Source organism: Aspergillus puulaauensis, chromosome 5 (assembly GCF_016861865.1).
Source record: "Aspergillus puulaauensis MK2 DNA, chromosome 5, nearly complete sequence".
NCBI lineage: Eukaryota > Fungi > Ascomycota > Eurotiomycetes > Eurotiales > Aspergillaceae > Aspergillus > Aspergillus puulaauensis.
Genome location: NC_054861.1, coordinates 1,927,426 through 1,946,688, shown reverse-complemented (window position 1 = coordinate 1,946,688; position 19,263 = coordinate 1,927,426). Strand labels below are relative to the sequence as shown.

At 51.5% G+C, this 19,263-nt stretch overlaps 4 protein-coding genes across 4 annotated transcripts; all 4 read right to left on the bottom strand.

Annotated features, from left to right (window-relative positions):
• Nucleotides 1-669: 669 nt before the first annotated feature.
• APUU_50748S (uncharacterized protein) lies at nt 670-2,518 on the bottom strand (the record flags this gene model as incomplete). Its single annotated transcript, XM_041705779.1, has 3 exons — nt 670-854; nt 911-2,221; nt 2,287-2,518. 3 exons carry the CDS (start codon nt 2,516-2,518, stop codon nt 670-672), a joined length of 1,728 nt encoding a protein of 575 aa, XP_041558231.1.
• Nucleotides 2,519-3,783: 1,265 nt separating this feature from the next.
• FAH12 (oleate delta-12 desaturase odeA) lies at nt 3,784-5,193 on the bottom strand (the record flags this gene model as incomplete). Its single annotated transcript, XM_041705778.1, has 1 exon — nt 3,784-5,193. The coding sequence occupies one exon, from the start codon at nt 5,191-5,193 to the stop codon at nt 3,784-3,786; it is 1,410 nt and encodes a 469-aa protein (XP_041558230.1).
• A 2,082-nt stretch (nt 5,194-7,275) lies between these two features.
• Nucleotides 7,276-11,858, bottom strand: APUU_50746S (putative TMEM1 family protein; the record flags this gene model as incomplete). Its single annotated transcript, XM_041705777.1, has 4 exons — nt 7,276-7,926; nt 8,017-9,093; nt 9,145-11,708; nt 11,819-11,858. The coding sequence occupies 4 exons, from the start codon at nt 11,856-11,858 to the stop codon at nt 7,276-7,278; spliced, it is 4,332 nt and encodes a 1,443-aa protein (XP_041558229.1).
• Nucleotides 11,859-12,467: 609 nt separating this feature from the next.
• On the bottom strand, nt 12,468-16,883 carry APUU_50745S (putative membrane-tethered transcription factor (SPT23); the record flags this gene model as incomplete). Its single annotated transcript, XM_041705776.1, has 4 exons — nt 12,468-12,602; nt 12,663-15,171; nt 15,227-16,119; nt 16,176-16,883. 4 exons carry the CDS (start codon nt 16,881-16,883, stop codon nt 12,468-12,470), a joined length of 4,245 nt encoding a protein of 1,414 aa, XP_041558228.1.
• Nucleotides 16,884-19,263: the final 2,380 nt, after the last annotated feature.

The following is a 19,263-nucleotide window of genomic DNA, read 5'->3' as shown; positions in this document are numbered from 1 at the left end:
TCCCTTTTGAATAATCGATCAGATCTCAGTCTGGACCCACGATCTACGGGTGTTCGTCATTATCATCGACCTTGCAGATCACCCGCTGGGTCCCAATAGTCGGTAAGCCGATAGCTCGAAGGAAACAGTGACAAAATGGACATATCATAACTTTAGGCATTCTCGTCCTTCACAGACCCAACTTTGTTGATCTTCCATGCCATTTAATTCGCGCCCCTCCGGAGCCATTCATGCCCCTCCAAACAAAACGGTAGGGATCTCCGCATGTTCGCCCTTGGACTTCTTGATTGCCCAGATGAAGCGGTCTCCATCGCAGCTTTTACGAAGTACAATCATGCCGTCGATGGTGGCGCTGGTTGTTGGGAATTGGGAAGAATCAAGAGAGTGATTCCTGATCCACCTTAGCATAGCCCTATCACCTGCAGCCGGGCAATGATCGATGAGACCAAGATGAAACTAACCCTGAATGTAACTTTTCACAGTTGCTCTGCCAATAAATTAACACATCCATCATCCGCGACCTCAGTGCTACCTAGGCCATGGTTCATATCATTTGCCCGTAGTACGCTGGGAAATTGAAGCTGTAGTCACCTTGTGTGCTGCAGGTGGCAAATGGGCTGTAAACCCGAGAGTAGTGCAGTAGCCTCAGTAGACCTCAGCTCTATTCATTCAATGGCTTTCGGCCGAATACCCTCGATGACTAGGCGCCAACAAGTTCGTCTTCACGTGTATCCTGTGGCCTATATCTCTGAGCGCTGAAACACATGCGTGGAGATTAGCACAGACATGATGGTCGTTTACGATCTTGCCGGCTTGGACATGTGGGAGAACGGTGGTATCTCTCACTTGTTTCCCTATATCATATGAATCAGTACCTTAGTCAAAAAATATGAGACGTTGACCAGCTCACAACACAAAGCCCTATCCACTCGTTGCTTCATATCAGCTTCTGATTTGCAGTTTTCAATAAGGACAATCGCTAGATAATTCTCTGGTTTTGTAAAATGCGGAAAATCGGCACGTGGCATGCGTGGGAACAGTTTCACCCGGATCATATAGTCCAGAGCCGCATGTCTACTTTTCTTCTGCGAGTCACTGAGTTCGTGATCTTCGACAGAGAAGCCTAGGCACGACGGGTACTTGAAGCCCATCGCCTTGACGTATTCGTCCGCATCCGCCATCATGTTCAACCTGTATACTACCTTGTTCAGCAAGCCTTGGACTGTCTCTGTCGTGCACGACACAGGGACCCCTTTGAAGAAGTTGCTCAGGCGCGCATATAAAGTATGGTTGGGCGGCACGTTATTCCGACCCGGCCTTGCATTCAAATACTCTACTGCAAAACGATGAAGATCTCGCTGAAGAGAGCCCGTCTGTCGGTTCGCCAAAGAGTGTTCCTCACCAGTAGACTTGGTCCCGCTTGGCGGGATCTGCCGCAGGCATTCCCACCGTTCCTTTAGTCTTGCAAGTGGAATCCCTGTTCGCGACTTCCAATGCGCTTCCCAGTCGTCGACTTGTGCAGAGAAATGCACATTTTGATCCTTTAAAAATGTGTCAAAGGTAATCGCTTTGTCATAGATTGATGTGGCAAAGTCGATATAGGTTGGATGGGAGCTTGGATCATCCTCCGCATTTTCGTTCTCCTCAATGTCTATCAACTGACTGAGTATTGCAGCAGCGATTGTGCTTCCAGATGCGCGGCCGACGCTGTCACTCATGTACCAGGACAGGGTTTCCTCATTCGGGTCCGATGCTGAAATTCCAGGCACATTCAATCTGTGATTGTAGTTCACATCTGGGTGAACTAACCAGCCTCCCGAATAGCATGAAGTCAGAAGGAGAGTCGTATTCAGCCCCTGTGGTATAGCTTCCCTTAATCTCCGAACCTTCAGCACAGAATGGTCTGACTCGGGGTTTGCACCGCCGATATAGACTCCATACTCACCGTACTGAGCGTGGCCGAAAATGAAAATCATTAGATGTTCATCATTCTTTTTAGCCTCTCTAGCTTGCTCTTCGACCGTCTTCACAAAACTTTCCAGTAAGACAAGTCTATCCACGAAGCGGATATTTCCAGCCCGGCGAATATCTGGCAAAAGCGCTTCCTCGAGGACAATTCGGCGCTCGTTTCGGGGGTCGCCGTGAGCATATTCACCATATTTGGCCACCAGATGCGCTGGGTCGACACATGTCAGCCATATTTGGGATGAAGTGCGGAAGTCTATCGAGAACGACATTCAGGTTAGTTTCCGAGCAGCAAATGAAGGGAAGGACTGTTACACATACGAAGGGGGTTGGATAGATAGTGAAACAGATAGAAGTCGCTAAAGAGCCATCCATCAAGCTCCGGGTCCGCAAGGTTGTCATAGTCGGTGATACCGCAGACAGCTACAATGCGGCTCCTTTGCGAGACATCGGGAGGGTGGGTGGTTGTAAAAGCGAGATCTGTACAGATTTCTTCTGTTTTGCTGCTAACCGCATTGAAATCCTTCCTATAGGATTCTCGGCTCTCTCCCATCTTGAATAGCTGAAGTATGACGAGGGTATAGAATGCTTGGACACGGATATGGGATGGGGTTGGTAAAAGTGAAACAGGAGAGTTGGTGTTCTGGGGGTGCGGGAAAAGAAAAGACCAGAAAGACAAGTAAAAGTGAAAAACAAGAATAAGCATTATTATGCTCAAAACCAACCATGGACAAGTTCAAACTTTCCAGTGGACTGATCCATCTGCGGCTAAGAACCTCAGGCTGTCTACTGTTGAGAAGAGATAAAGAAAAGAGTTCCGGATAGTTCTGGGTAGTTCTTCATAAAATATTGATATTAAAGGCCTTTCCTAATAGATGCTTGCTTGGTCCCGGCTTATATTCTTGGTATTTTATTGACGAAGAGTTCCGGTAAACAGGTAGAATATCATGACCCCCTCGCTCTTTCCTCAACAATACCTAGTAACACAAGAATAAGAATTATGCTCAAAACCAACCATGGACAAGTTCAGACTTTCCAGTGGACTGATCCATCTGGGGCCAGGAACCTCAGGCTGTCCACCCATATTCGTTGACGGCGTCAGCCTGAATGCTGATACTGCCAGCCTCCAGGAAAGGGCAACGAAACAATCCAATTACCCATGTATACGTCTAGATAAACTAGTTTCGACGTTGGCCTGTCAAGAATAAAATAGTGTTGATTGTCAAACCCACCAGAACGCGGGGTCCGGTGTTTGGCGGATGCGGGGGACGAATGAGATCCATCACGATGTCAGTCAGGAGCAACTAGCAAGTCGACTAGCAAGTCAACTAGCAGGAAATAGGTAGCACGTACTACTTGGTGGTCAGCGCGGCGTAGAACAGCTCATAGCTGCCATAAAACCCCGCAGTCTGGCCTCGTGCCTCTTCTCTCATCTCTGCATCCCCAGACTGTCATACTACCAGCTGCCAGTTTACTGTTTACTGTCTACAAGACTCCACTTGGGAACAAGAAAAACACTGTCTTTCGCTGTCTGATAATGAAAAGAAGACGTTCTAGAAAGCTCCCAAAATAAATAACAAAGGTCACGTTTTCTCAGACTCCCCCCCTATACGCCTAACAATCAACCGACTGAAACTCGCAGCTTGCTCTATGAATGAACGCAACAAGAGCATCGTGGCCATTCCGTTCCGGCGAGATACGCCACGAGAGATAAATCAACCATATAAATCGCATTCAGGCCATAAGATTAAACCTGACAACACACCCACATTCTATGTACCGAAATGACGTTGACGTGCGAGAGCAGACCTTGTCGCTTTATTTTTGGAGCTTCACGGGGGGAACACCGACACCGTTGGTGTTGCGGTAGAAGAGGACGCCGGCGTTCTCGCCCTTGGTTCCCTCAGAGGGTTCGACCCATTGGCAGACACGAGCGCTGTTCCACATGGCCTTGAAGAAACCAAGAGGACCGGTGTGGGCGTCAGTCCGGTAGTGGGAGCCCATGACCTTCTTGATGGCCTCGCTGGCTTCGTCGGCGTTGTAGAAAGGGATGGTGCTCACGTAGTGGTGGAGGACGTGAGTCTCGATAATGCCGTGCAGGATGTTGCGGCCAATGAAACCGAACTCGCGGTCAATGGTGGCGGCAGCGCCACGAGCAAAGTTCCATGACTCGGGCTGGTAGTGGGGGAGAGTAGGGTCGGTGTGCTGGAGGTAGGTAATGGCAACCAGCCAGTGGTTAATCCAGAGGTAAGGAATACCGTACCACACAAGCAGGTTCATCCAGCCGTACGTGGAGCCGACAAAGTACAGGACAGATCCGGTAATGGCAAGACCGAGGTCACTCAGAAGGATGAGCTTAGCATCCTTGGCCTCGTACAGAGGGCTAGACGGGTTGAAGTGGTTGACACCGCCAAAGTAGCCGTTCTTCTTGCCCTTGCCACGTCCCTCTGGCTGGCGCTCGTGGTTGTTGTGGCCGGTAACGTTGGTGATAAGGTAGAGGGGCCAGCCGAACAGTTGCTGCAGAACAATGTGGGTGGCAGAGGCAATGGGGGTCTCCTCCATCAGCTCGTTCAGGTCATAGATGGTCTTCGAGATGCGAGAGGCGTACACCTCACGGGTCTTGGGAACGAAAACCATGTCACGGGCGAGGTTACCGGTGGCCTTGTGGTGCTTGCCGTGCGAGATCTTCCATGAGAAGTAGGGCACCAACAGAGCAGAGTGGCAGATCCATCCAACGGTGTCGTTCAGAGTCTTGGAAGGAGAGAAAGCCTGGTGACCGCACTCGTGGGCCAGAACCCACAGACCGGTACCGTACAGACCCTGGACGATGGTATAGAACCCCCACAGCAGAACACGCGCCGGGTACGAGGGGACGGTCTCGGGAGTGACATAGTTGTGGAAGACATAAAAGACGGAGGCAAGTACAGAGATATCTCGGAAGACATAGTACAAGCTGGTCACGGCGGAGCGATTGAAGCAGTGGGCAGGGATAGCATCACGGATGTCCTTGATCGTGTAATCGGGGATCTTGAACTCATTGCCATAGGTATCCAGCATCTTGCCATTGTCCACCTTCTCAGCGTCCGAGGCCATTGACGAAAGCGAGGTCGACGAAGGAGACTGGCGAGGGGACTCCAGCGGGGAGACAGAGACGGAGCTGGGAACCGAAGAGTCGGTGGTAGTGTTGCGATGAAGCGCAACGCGCTTGGGGACGGCGGTAGACGACATGGTGGAGAGAATTGGGCAACTGGCAATTCCTGAGGAAATCTGTTAGCAACAGAAACAAAACGACCGCATTATATATCGCCTCGGCAGGTGGGAAACAACCTCCGCGGCGATCGGACAAATGTTGGGAAGCTCGCTTCGCACTCACCAATGGACCAAGAAAGTCTGAGGTTACACGAGATATGGAAGAAATGGCTGGGAGACCTGAGATGGAGGGTGACAAGATCTTCAGGATCGTCCCCAGGGAGCCCTTGACGAGAGAGTCTTGAGGGAAGAAGGAATGGAGATGAGGAAGAAAGAGGAAGCCCAAAGGGACGCAGGAGATGTACACAAGCCGGCCAACTTATGGGGACGAGAAGACAGAGGGAGGGGAAGCTGTGAAAACAACGAACGAATCAGGGACAGGGAAAAACTCGAACAATCAACAATCAACTGAGGCAAGAAAATTGCAAAATCTAAATGGCAATCAGCAGAGCTTCGGCCAGAAGGACGACACCCATCGTGAAGAATGGGCGCATCGTTTCCTCCCTGGTACCGTGGCGGTATCTTTGCAATCTGTGGTACCGGTTGTGAAAATTTACGCCACTTCACAGGCGGTAATTGGCTGAAGAATGTTGTTCCTTGTTCTGCCTTACCGTGGCGATCCCCAGCGTTTTCGTTTTTCAAACGGGGTATACTCGGTCTGGCTCGACGATGGAGCAGTGTTATTTTCAACGCTACTCGAGCTTAGAAATCAACTACAGTCAAGTCGACTGTCAACATGGCACTACCGATGCGAATACTTGATGTACGTACATAACCTAAGGTACTGGCTTTGTACTGGGGTACAGGGTGGGCAGGCTCAGTTGCAGAATAAAGTTGTGGGATCAAGGGACCCCTGGATTGCAAAAAGACAGCCGCCCACTCACAGCTGGTCCTCCCCGAACGCGAGTTCTTCCGACTGCCCGTGCTCTCATGACTGGCGATGGGCTGCATGGCCTGTTCGCAGTCGACAGTCCTCTCCAACTCTGAATCATGGAATCATGAGAACCTTGAAAATAGCTCTTCCACGCCACCTCTGTACTCCTGTGTACCGCAATACGTACACTTATTGACTAAGAGTCGATCAAATAAATTAAACCCGGGGGTGGGATCGCAGACCGCACACCGCCTGAAACAGCCCAATCACCGCCACGGAAAACAAGCAAACAGCATCCACTCCACACATGGAAGACAATCGGCTTCTCAACAGTCTTGGCAGAATGCCTCGATTGAGTCGATTCTGACTGATAGCGACCTATCAGGCAACTCCGAGGCATCATGTGTTAACAGAGTACTCTTGGAGCTGTGAGTACATTGTACAATCACTATCACAATACAAAGTAGTGAAAGTACAGTGACAGTGCACCAGCCAGCCAGCCACTGCCCTCGCCACATCAAGGATCAAACTGCTTATCCAGATAAAGCTTGTCAATCAATCATCGCTCGCCTTGGGCTCCAGTCTCCTCGCATGGTTCTCTGCAGTCTGCATGGGTTTCCTTCGGGCTGCCGATCTTGGGAGCCCATCGCTGGTTGGCATGGTTGCTCTTTGACGGCCTGAAGGATATGGGGTGGTGGTCCTGCTTGCATGTGATGGATCGGGACTCGTCAAGACAACCTCGCCCACACCGTACGGTGATGAGTCTGACCACCTTGATAGCGAGAACTATACATGTCGACGACGTAATAAGAATTCCCCAACACCAACCTGAGCTGATTCAAATCCCGATATTCAGGCCGCCCTACTATTGTTCACGACGCTCTGTATGAGATGCCATTATCAAATCTGAGATGGCGTGACTCCGCGCAGCGCAACTCCGACGACGTGGTTGTGATCCAGTTTTTTGTTGGGGAGCCCGTGATTTCTGTTGAGGGTTCGAGGTTGAGCAAATTTGGCTGCGGTGGGGCCCGCTAAGAAAGAAAAAAAAAAATAAACTAGGCAAAGTTACCGGGCCGTAACTTTGGTTTTTTGCACACCCAGCTTTGGAGATTCCGAGCACATTCATCGTATCCAATGTAGTTAAGAAGTATATACTGGAGAGGTATCTATTGTTAGAGACGGGAAAGCTATGATTGAAACCGTCGCTCTGAATCTACCAACCACGAGCCCCCATGCCCTCCTCCCGATAAGCTCAGACTCACCGTCGTGCCCCGCAGGTCAGGTAATACGAGCACCGTCTCGCCGTGATTTCGGTAGTCGACCTCACAGGCGATCGGCCTGCGCTGCACCACTGGTGTCCCCGCTGCCGCCACCGCGGGCGGCACGTTGGTTCCCGTGCTGGTGGTCGACGGCGACTGCGGCGGTGGCGGCACAAAGCTCCTAATCTCCAGCCCCGGCAAAAGCAGGTGGCCCGCTTTCTGCGGCAGTAACATCACTGCGAATGTCGTTGTCTCGCCCTCGTTCGCGGAGAAGTTTCCTCGTCGTCGTCCGCCAACCATCCATAGCTCTGGGTTGGCGTGCAGTTCGTACGAAAATTCTAGCGGGCCTCCGCCTGCTGCTTCCTCGCGCTGATCGGGCGTGCACCAGCGTCGTGTATGCGAAAGCCGCAGCTCCGCGGTTATGGTTTGTCCGACCGCTGCATGGGGTGTTTGTTCTGGCAGGTTGGTCAGGCGAAGCTCGGCCGTGTGCACGACCTGGATTTCTGGAATGTCGACGGGGATGATGATGTGGCGTCGACGGATTGACGGCTGCTCCGGGAGAGACAGCATCAGATGATTCTGTAGGTATACAGGTCAGTACGATGACTTCAACAACATAATCCCCAACAGATTCCGAAACAGGGGAGGAAGGGAAATGAAACTCCTTACATCATGCCACGCCTTGAGCCAAGCCCGTAGGTCATCCATTGGCTCCTTCAACGCGTTCAACAATCCTTCCCACCGAACAGCTGCGTAAGGCAAGGCTGCGACCTCGCGCACAAGCCCGATGACCTCCATGTCTGGCGTCGACAGCTGCGTCCGGAAGGCATCGACAATGTGTGGCGTGAGCAATGTCATATACTGCGCGAATTCACTGCGGGAGATGCTTTCTTTGAATGTCTTCTCCACCGCATCAAAACACTCGTCATCCACGCAGGTAAAGTCGACTGTGAGTCGTAGAGCTCGCTTCGATCCAGGAGAAGCTGCAGTGTCTTTGCGTGGTTGGATCTTGTACAGCAGAGAAGCAGGTTGTTTGGGGAACACCCTCATCGCGACGGGATCGCCGACATTGGACTGCACCTCATAAACGTCCGAACTGGGGATGCTGCATTTCGAAAGCCAGAGCGGGATCATCGTAGCCGGGCTGACGGTGAATCGCGAGAAGAGCATATTCTGTTTGAATACATCTTGCACATTCACGCTGATTGGCAGAGCAGAGGCAACGTTGTGTGCAGATGAGTAGTTGAATCGTCCCTTCTCCGTGTCGTAGGTAACCTCTGCCCTTGCAGAGAGCGTCGCGGGGTGCTCCTCAACCGTGTATGGGATCCGGAATCGAACAATCGTGCTTTCGCCGAGTTTGCTAAACTCGATGTTACCCGACTCACTATTGGTCTTGATCGCCAAGTCACCTTCTACTATCTCTGCCTCGGTGATTCTCAGTCGCAGACCCGCTGTTGCAGGCCGTACTCGTAAAACACCCGTCTTGATATCATTCCAACCACTGCTAAGTTCCAGCTCGAGCGTACGCAAGGCCTCCAGGTTCACAAGATGAGGCGACTCAATCCTTGCTTGCAAGCCTTGTGGTGGTGGGTAGCACAGGATGTATGATCGAGTATCTTCGTCCTCATCGACATCCTCCCTGAATCCCACTGGTAGGTTAGAATTCGCTCCCCCACTCATGGAAAATAGCAGGTTGCCCGCCCGCATCTCAATGCGGTCCACGAAGTATTTCCCTTGCAACGTAGTCTACGCAAAGTTAGCTGATTCCCAAGGCACAATGAAGAGGGTGATACGTACCGATGAATCAACCAAGACCCTTGTTGAGGATGATTTGATAGTCGCTTTGGCTGGTGTCTCTATCCAATGCTCGCTGCTGTGAGTGCTGGCATTGGCGCTGACGAGTCGAATTTTGATCGAATCAACATCAATCCGCTCGCCAAGGAGGAACCGGAGGTATAGCTGTAGTTGGAATCCATCTCGGTCTTTATAATGAAGAATGGCAGGTTTGACGTTCAAATCCCCAAAGAAGTCCGTCAACGGTGCAGAGACATCTTTCTGCAGCGCACCGGACGCCCGAAACAATTCCTCCACATACTCAGAGATCAATGCCTTCTCTGCAAATATTGAAGACGCATCGAGTGTCTTCTGTCTACTCGACAACTGGGACTGGGTATGCGCAGCATACTTCGCCAAAAGGCGCACAACCATCTTGACATACTCCTCATTTCGGCCCAACTCTTTCAAACACCGGGCGTACATCTCCAACATGACTCCCTCTAGAATAGTCCAGTGTTTATTGCCGTAGAACGGAGCAATTTGATGGAAATACGACGCAGCGGCGCCGTAATCGCTTTGTCGATAACGTAAAATGGCCATATCAGCCAACGCAGTGTGCGTCGAATGTGTACGGTTCGCCGCGATATAGTGACGGTACATTCGATCCGTAAGCTCTTCATAATGCGCACGGAATGCTTTCCTAGATTTCAAAGCCGCCTTTAGTTGTGATAGGTCGATACCACTAAGAGAGTTGATGAGTTGGGTTTCCTTCACTGGCTCGGAGCTCTCGTCATCCAAAGCCACGTCCGCCATGTTTCCAGATTTAGCATCCCTATCGTCGAAGAGAAGCCCAAGATCAGTCCACGATTCCTTCCACCCACACCGGCCAGCGATCTCTTCTAGGAGTCTTCGGGCCATCAGGAGAAGTTCACCTCGCTGAGATGCCAGTTGCTCCGACCCTGTTTTAGGGGTGAGCTTTGGTCCTTCGAATCCCGGTTGCTCGTGAACGGATGAAAGAGCGTTGGCAGATATCATTTCCGTCTTAGCTGGGCGCGACTGGCGGTTTGCAGGCATGACTAGGGAAGTCGTGCGTTTGGGGACATCCTGCTTTTGCTTCTCGTCCAGCGTGGCCTCCGTCGCATGTAGGGAAGATTCAGGAAGTGTGAGCGCTGGTGTAAAGGTCTGTAGTAGAATCTGGTACGCAGCGGCATAAGCCCAAGACGAGACGAGATTGCTTATAATCTCCGACTTGGCCGCGTTCTCTAAGTCCGCGAGGCCCCCTTCGAGATCAGCTCGAAGTGTCCGAGCAGCAAGGCTGATAAACTCGGCTGCTCGCTCGCAGACCTCGGCCAAAAGCATTAGATCTTCAGGCTTCTTGGTTCCTTTCCCTGACTTGGGGTCGGCATCCGGGTCCTCAGTGATAAGCGATGGCGCCCTTGATGCTCTAAGAAGGAGCGTCAATTGTCGAGAGAAGATGTAAGTGCGGAAATCGAAGATGGAGATATTGCTAGAAAGAATCATCTCTCGATAAGTCTTCCTGGCCGGGTCAATCGGGAAATCCGCCGGGTCAAGATCAGGAATTGGAGCAACATCTTCGCCATCCCCGTCAGGCCCCTTTGAATCCGTCCGAGCATCTAAAGCAACCTTCGCCCGTTCCCGCCAGTCCTCACTGTTCGTTAAGAAAGCGCTGCCATGCTGTTCACTAGACCCATCCAGCTGGTCCTGGATCGCGGCATCCAACCCAACAGCAAGCTCATCATACCCAACCAGCGCATCCTCAAACAATCCCACATTCTCAAACCCCCTAGCAAGACCCTCCTTTAGTATAAAGAACGTGCAAAAGTTCCAACCGGGCAAACTCCGCTGCGAGTCCTTCTCTTTAATATCCTCCTCATACTGCGCAACCCTCAGATCAAAGGACGCCAGAATCCCATTCTTCACCTTCTCCACAAAGTCCTCAATCTGATCAGCCAACTCCGGCGACTTGTTCGTACTCCCGAGCTTCGGAATCCGCAACTGAGCCACCCGATCCACAGCCGACTTCGACGACCCATTAAAATCCGCCTTCACCTTCTCCAGCACAGTCGTGTTCGCCCGCCCCCATTTCGACGTCGGCACTACCTTCTCCGCCCCGTCCCCTTCCTGGATAACATGCAAGATGAGCCACTCGAACGCATCGTGCTTCTCCTGGCTCGTCGCTGCTGCTGCTGCAGCCGCGGAACCAGATGTCGACACCGACGAGGACGAGGACGACCCATGCGTCTTGATCCACTCCCGCAGTTCCTTCCTCGCGGTACTCTTGTACGTGTCGTTGTCGTCACACCGCAGGATGTAGATCTTCAGGTAAGGTGTCTGCCGGAGACCGGGGATCTGGTGCCGGCGATGCGTCACGGCGCTGCTTGGCGCATCGCTGGAGGACTTGCGTTCATCAGACTCATTTTCGGCCGGTGTGAACCCGATGCGGAGGGATTCTATTGAGCGGACGGGGCGCGTGGGTGACTTCCAGTGGAGGTTGCGGAGGGGGAGTTTGTTCGCGATGACTGGTTGGACGGAGGAGAACAGGCCCGAGGGATCGGTGTATTCAACTATGGGGTGGTGGGGGAGGTTAGCAAGGAAAAAACAAAAATTGGAAAGAAAAAAAAAAAAAAAGAAATGTACAGCGTGGACTCTTTATTCCGGGCAGGGGGGTAAATACCGGTGACACTGCTGGAGGCGGCCTGGGGTAGAGAGTCCATAATTCCCGGCGCAGCGCAGTATTCAGGGGGGAAGCTGGCTGCGCTCCTGGAGCATTCCGGTCAAGCAATTCGGATGAGAATTGCCTACCCGACGTGCGAGTTAGTGGTAGGAGAGCGAGAGGGGACGTTATAGGTGAATGCGAGAGGCGGAGTGGTGGTTGTTGTCTCCGTGGTTGTTCGGTGGCCGCCTCCGCGTTGGACTCTTGGCACTACTCAGCAGCACTACAACACAGCCCAGGGCATCTAAGCTTACTACGTACTGGAATGAGAGAAATCTGTCTACTTAAGGTTTGAGGTAATGATTGACATATATACATTGATTGTACTCTTGTTTACATTAAACTTCCCATCGAGCACTGCTGCTGCTGCTTCTACTAGAAACGGCTGAGGTCTAACAAAAAGCCACAGGAAACCCCATACTGACCCAGAGAGTAGCAAGAAAACGGACAAATAATAAAATAATAGTCATATCCCATCATTATACGCAAGTTAATCCAAACAAAGGAAAGGAAAGCAGGTCCCAGTGTATTGTGTCCCAAACACGCATAACGCCCCAGCTGAAAAACATCGATCAAACAAACATACGGATAGTCGGGTGAGAAATGACGTCTAGGTGCCAACGTCCAACACGCGTTGCGTAGTATAGCGGTCCTGTACGAACTCGAAGACATCGGAGATTCCTTGCGAGATACCGGGAATGTAGCTTCGAGCCCAGGCGAAGATCACCAGAATGAGAAGAGGAATCTAAACCAAGATTAGCAGTGCGAAATAAGAAATTAAGGGTATGTAAGGTTGGTAACTCACCCAGAAGAAGTACAGATTCCTGTCACTACCCAGACCCTTCATGCGTCGAGCTTGTTGCTCCCTAAGATGCTTCTGCTGCTCCCGGGAGATAACATTTCGACCAATCCGGATGTCTTGAAGGTCTTCCCTCTCTTGTCCACCAGTGACTCTAGAGGAGCTGGCCTGTGTTTCAAAGTGTTGGTCTAAAGCCGCCTCCGCAGCAGCTTGCAATAGGCTAGCCTTCTTTGCACGCTCCACTTCTTCCTCACCCTGGCCTTCGTTACGCGGGTACAACTCGTCGTACGATGGGAGCTCGGTGTTGCCAGGTGAAGCAGGCGAACCAGGTGAGGAATTGCCAGTCAGCATATCCCACCAACCCTCTTTAGCCCCACGAGAAGATCCAGGTCGATGCGGGACAAGGTTCGTAATGCGACGCATCATGGGGTGTGCCTGGTAGTCTGGCAATGCCGGCATCGGTGGCAGAGCCGGAAGATTCGGTAGATTAGGGAAAGCATTCGACACACTCTGCTGGAACTGGTTGATTTGTGTCTGCAGCTGATTCCGCCAGGCAACAAGCGCTGCTGGTGGAGAAAATGGTCGCGCCTCACCCTCTGCGGCAATCGGCTCTGGCGTCTGTCGTGGTGGGACGGCATCATGATGCGTACTAGGCCGGCGAGAAGTCGTCATGCTGAATTCGTCATCCTCATCTGAGGTCTCTTCAGAGTCATCAACAGTATGGTCGAACGAACCCGACGCTGACGAGGACTCCCAGAGTGATTGGAGAGAGGCCGAGCTGCTGTGCCTACGACGGGAAGTCAACGACCCAGCACTACGCGAACGGTGACGCGCAGGAATCAAAGCTGCTTGGTGGGCAGGCAATGTGCTGGCGAGATCGGCGGGGGTAAAGCCTCTGATGCTCCGGATGTTGGGGCTAGAACCAGCAAGGCGGAGTCTATTGACGATGTGTGCGTGGCCGTTCAGGGCAGCAAGATGCATTGGCGTATTTCCGGTGCTATCCTGCACATCTGGATTGGCACCGCGGGCGAGCAGGCCAGCAACAAATCGTGTAAGGCCCAACGAAGATGCAAAGTGAAGCAGAGTCTGGCCGGTAGCACAGCGAGTATTATATCTTGGCGCGCGAGGATTGTCATCGAGGTCGATAAATTCCAAGTAAGTCAACATCTTCGAATCCATGTCACCAAGCTTACCCTGAGACTCCAATCCAGGGACCTGCCGTTGGTTGCCACCGGAAGAGCCTTGGAAGTCTTTCTGGAGGTTAAACGCCCCCTTGTAATCACTACCCATAATCTGCTGGGCAGTGTGGAAGGCATCGGCCTGGTTGCCCAGCTTGTGTCCAAGTATGCCGAGCGCCAGACGATACATCTGCAACTCACGATCATCTACATACCGGAAGAACTGTTGTTGCTTCGGTAGTAGCGGTTGTGGCTGCTGTTGCAGCTGATTAAAGCTAGGGTGCTCATGTTTGAAAACCACGACCACCTGTCCAGGCTGGAGGGCTGGCGGGGTCAAGCAGTTGAGGCACTTATCGCCCCAGAATGTAGTTGTGGTCGCGAGGGTATCACCAAACACAACTTCCATGCCCGGGTAAAAGCCGCTACCTAATAGCGTAACTTCCGTTCCTCCATTAATAGAACCCTCCGCGGGAACTAATTTATGAATCACCGTAGGCAGCCTATTCCCGGCACTCGTAACACCCGGCCACATCGGCGTAGACGGGGTCGGGCCCAGCGAGAGATTCAAGTTCTGCTCTTGGAAACCGCTCCTAGCAGACCCACCAGGAGTTCCCGGGCGACTAGGTTGGGCCGAATTTGGCGCCGACATCAGCTGCTGCTGGATGAAGTTATCCAAGTTCTGCTGGTGTTGCTGTTGCTGCAAATTCGTCAAGAAGGGGTTCGTTTCGCCGTTAGTTGGAGTCAATGGACCATTGCTGAAGTGGTTGGACATGGCGGCGGAGGTAACAAATGGCCTTTCCGTTGGAGATGCGAATCCACGAGGCGCCGAGAACTGAGACTCGTTGCTCGATGCCCTGACCGATGGCTGGCCATTTTCGAGTTTAGTCATAGTCAACTCCGATGGGAGTCTGCTAGAACTGCTGTGTTTGCGGCGTTTACTCGTAGGTCCTTGGAAGTCATTGGGCGATGTTTGCCGTGACAGGCTACGCGATCCTTGCGAATTGGATGGCGTTGCACCACTCGTCGAATTCATAAAGGGCCCGGAGCCTGGTTGGTATTGCGAATTTAATCTTTGCTGGAGACCCTGTAGATCTGTTGCGGAAGGTGAGGCGCTCGCCTGCTTCACAGATCCAGACGATCTCTTTGTATCGAAGCTAGGACCAGATGGGAAGACACCAATACCTGGGAGTTCTGTTCCATCCGGCAGAGCGGGCGGGGGGCCGGGTGCAGGGGGGCCTGAAGGTGCGTGCGTCTTGTGGTCATCTGTGATCATGATTGAATTTGTAATCGCTTGGGCAATTACGTTGTCCTTATAATCCTTAAGCGTGAAGATAACCCTACAGACAGTCAATGTTTTTCCAATCCAGGAGCGAATTACCAAGATATACTTACTGAAATCCAATTTTCTCGTTTTGATGCCTGCAGTAGCATGCGATTCGCATTGGAAGTTCCACCTGCATAGCACCATGCGGAACTCCAGGCACCTGAACTTCGTTTGCAGCGGCAGTTTTGGATGGTTCAGTCCAATCTTTGATCTCATGGGTGTTGAACACGATAACACGCTTCTCCTCATGCTTTTGGAACAGCTCATCCTCCTCTGGTTTCCGTTGCTTCTTCCGAAAAGCCCGTTTTCGTTCCCGTTGTATACAATTAGAGCAGATCTTCACTTCTGCACCGTCGACAGGTTTATCCTCCTCCTGGCTCTCATCTGTAGCCATTGGGGAGGAGCTAGACGAGCGACGTACCGATTCGCCTCTTGCTCTTGCCAACGCTTTCCGCAACTTGTCTTTGTCTTGTAGTGCACTTGTACAGAAAAGGCTTGTGTATAGTTCGACGGTGTCGGGGGAGCGTTCTGCAGCCGGCGGCGCAAGGAACTTTGGTTTCGAAATCGTATGGCTAGGCAAACGTAGCTTTTTGACGCCGGGCGGTAATGGGTGCAAGGTAAGCTTTATTGGTATTTGCGTCTCCACGCGCGATTTGAGAGAGGTGGGATGGACGGTTAAGACGGGATGTTGAGTAGGTTCTGGCTTCACGTTGCTCAAAGGAGGTGAAGGCACGATGCCGAAACCAGAGGGAAGGCCATTGGGGGAAAAGGTGAAAGCCGAGTTTGGTTGAGAGCTACCATTCATATTGATGCCACCGAAACTTTCCTCGAGATAGGAAGAGGGCGAATGCTCGCCCCATGGGCTTAACGGCGACTTCACCGGAGGCATCACTGAAGGTTGAAACGGGGAGGGAGTGTTTGTATGGTGGGGGAAGAATAGCGAAGTTGTGTGGTGGATTTGCTGCAGATAGATTAGCATGGAATGTTCAATCGGCATGGAAGGTTTCTATATCTCACAGGCGAAGTAGACTTTCGTTTCATGGATGCAGGCGCTCCCCGCAAACGCGACTTTGAGCCCTTCAGTGCCCTTGGTTGCAGTGTTGCCCCAGACTTCAAAGGACTGGGGCTACTGGCAGCACTCTCAAAGTCGAAAGCGGCATCCATGGCTTTGTTGCTCGATTCAAGATCGGGTTCCCCGGTGGGATATGGGCCTTCCAGGTTCGGCAACGAAGCGTCAAAACCAAACAGCGACTCGTCCTTCACGTGGTCATAATCCGGATTCACTAGGTCATCAGCCGTATAGCCGAACGGCATCACTGTGTTCTCGCTATGAACCGCAGATGTGGAGGACGCGATCGAGGTGTTTCGGAGGTGGTTTCGGGGTGATTCTGAACTGGAGCTGGGGCTAGAGTCTTCGGGCGATTCGGCGGGGGATTCCGATGCGAACACTTTCGGCTGCCGCAGGGCTTCGTGCTCTTGGTACGATCGCTTGAGCGACAACTCTGACGGGGAAAGGCACGGGGGGTTCGATTCCGCGACTGTGTGGGAGGATGACGGATGTGAAAAGAGATCATCGAATTCCTGCCCAGCACTCTCGGACGACATCTGCAGCCTCGCAGTATCGAGAAAGTCCATGTCGGTATCCTGGTAAGGGTTCGCCATGTCGTCGTCGTCCACGACAATCGGGTCCAAAGCGGCAAATGTAGGAGACGAGCCCGGTCCCATCCTTGACCTCCCAGGGCAGACAAAATTGAGGCGAGGGAGAAAGACCAGCAAGACTCCCTCAAAGGCCGTTCAACCAACTCCCGGCGCACAATTCGTAATCTCTCACACGGGCAAAACTTTGTGGACGTTCGGTTGTTGAGGGTGGAAAAAGGAACGAGCCGTCACGGCGATCAGATTGGCCAGGAGACGAGCTCCACGGGCGCACTGCGTTGTGGTCAGGCTTGGAGGCTAGCAGCAATCCTCGCTCAGTAACATGTGAGATGCTTGGTGAGAGTTGGTTCCTGGTTGATAGGAGGGACAAGTCGGAGGGAGATCAGTAATCGTGTTTGATCTGGGGAAGCGAGGGCGTTTGTTGGGAGAGGGGAGTCAGCGGTCGGTCGGCGAGGAAGAGCGGAGAACGTCGCGGGTGGTGGAAATTGAAAAAGGAGGGAAAAGCCAGACAGCGGCAAAACACCACAACAGCCAAGATTCTTAGGCGCACGCAGAAATTTGTGCTATGACCGCGAAGTCGTGCAATGGGCCGTCCCGAAAACGGTACCTGATCGCTCGACGGTGAAGAGAGAGCAGAGACTGTCTACGGCGACTCAAAAGTACCGGGACTCTAACGCCAGCTCGACATCAAGCCGTTTTCTGATTACGAGGCCTATTTGGCGGTGATCCATAGGCGTGTCCCATCCTGATCCATAGCGGCCTGAGAAAGGTGGAATCAACGGGCTCTGCTTAGTCACATTACAATCCGCTAGTCCATATTGGGCTAAACGGGCCACACCAAGAGGGTTAGGCTGCCACGTTCCTGGTTGGCGCTATCAGTGACAGCCAGCCTTATCAGGTCAAGTCCGTCATACATTGGAGAATGGAGATACCACTCGGGCAACTCGGGCAACTCCTAAGGCAGAACATGCAGTACGGAGTGAATTTGTGTGACAGTGAAACTGCACGGCTATGGGCAGCCTTGGCGCATAAAAACAGCCAGTCAGCTGCATCAAACTACTTTCTGACCGCATGCTGTGGTCGCCTGTACTAAGGAAAACAATGTCTTAATATCTTTCGTGCGTCAGGCTTCTCTTGCATTCGTCGGGCTTTAGAGCTGGATTGATCTGGGTTTCGTCATCCAAACCAAGGAATTTGCCAAGGATTACTTATTAGGCTGATATGAGAAATGTAATGCTCCTGTAGTATGGGTATCCTATGAACTATGTAGCAGGACAATTCGTTGGCAAACTGTTCTAAGGGGGTTTGGCGGCATATATATACTTGTGATATGAAGCTTGTTGTCGTGATTTAAAGACAATAGTAAACACTAAGTTTGGAGACTGTCAATCTATTCCTGTAAATATTTATATGTATCATGGATAGGAAGGCACTAACTGGACCTTGGAATTCTCAGGAGAATCAATTGCAATCCCCATGTTGTTATCTACACATGAATTGTTTGAACAGGCGAAAATAAATAAGCAACTTTAGACCAAGCTCTCACGTAACTTGGCTGAGGGAGCCCAATTGCAAAGTAGAATTGACCGCTTGCTAGATAGCATATCCGTGTCGACATTGACAATCCCGGTGAAGGGATAGTTCTTCACTGTAAAAGTAGCAAGGTCGATATTCACTGTTATATAGCAAACGAAGTCTTTACTACGGGGTCACACCAGGAAGCCTCGCTTGTTTCTAGTGTGATAATAGAAAGGTATAAATAGGCCTTACAAGGCTGTTTAATGAGAATCCATACACTCTTTTCATATTGACTTTGTAGGGAGTTTTCCACAATCCGAACTGTATATGGTGGATTCTATATGTCGACCAAAATATATATTGGTGCTCGGCCACGATACTTGTATATTTAGAAAAGAGATACGCTGTCGCACAGATTCAAGACCACAATAAAACAAATCCTACTCATTAATATTATCGAAATACTGTTCGACCATAAAAACCACTAGCGGTATTAGGCCGTCTTTCTATTTGCATTATATGCCAACAAATATGTAGTTTTCCGATTTATCCAACTTGAGAGTTATTTCCCTATTGTGTGGCCGGGTTGGCAATAGCACACTATAACCTCGACCAGGGTCAATGCGACAAAATTGATACTGATATTATTTACTGAAGAGACATTTGTTAACGTTTGACATGGTACAAGATAAATCTATCATCACATCAGCTACGGCGGAGTGAAGATCTCACCTTCTGAGCGAATGTCGTGATCCGGCCCAACGGCTTCGGACAATTGCACCATGTGAGATACCCAGAGCCGATGATTCGAGGTATATGAGAGAAAAAGAAGTTAAAGACAGTCCCTCATCCCTAACCGCCTGGCATCCAGCCACACTCACAGTTGGCGTGGCCCCACCCAATATCTAGGACCCATCAGCTTAATCTAAAC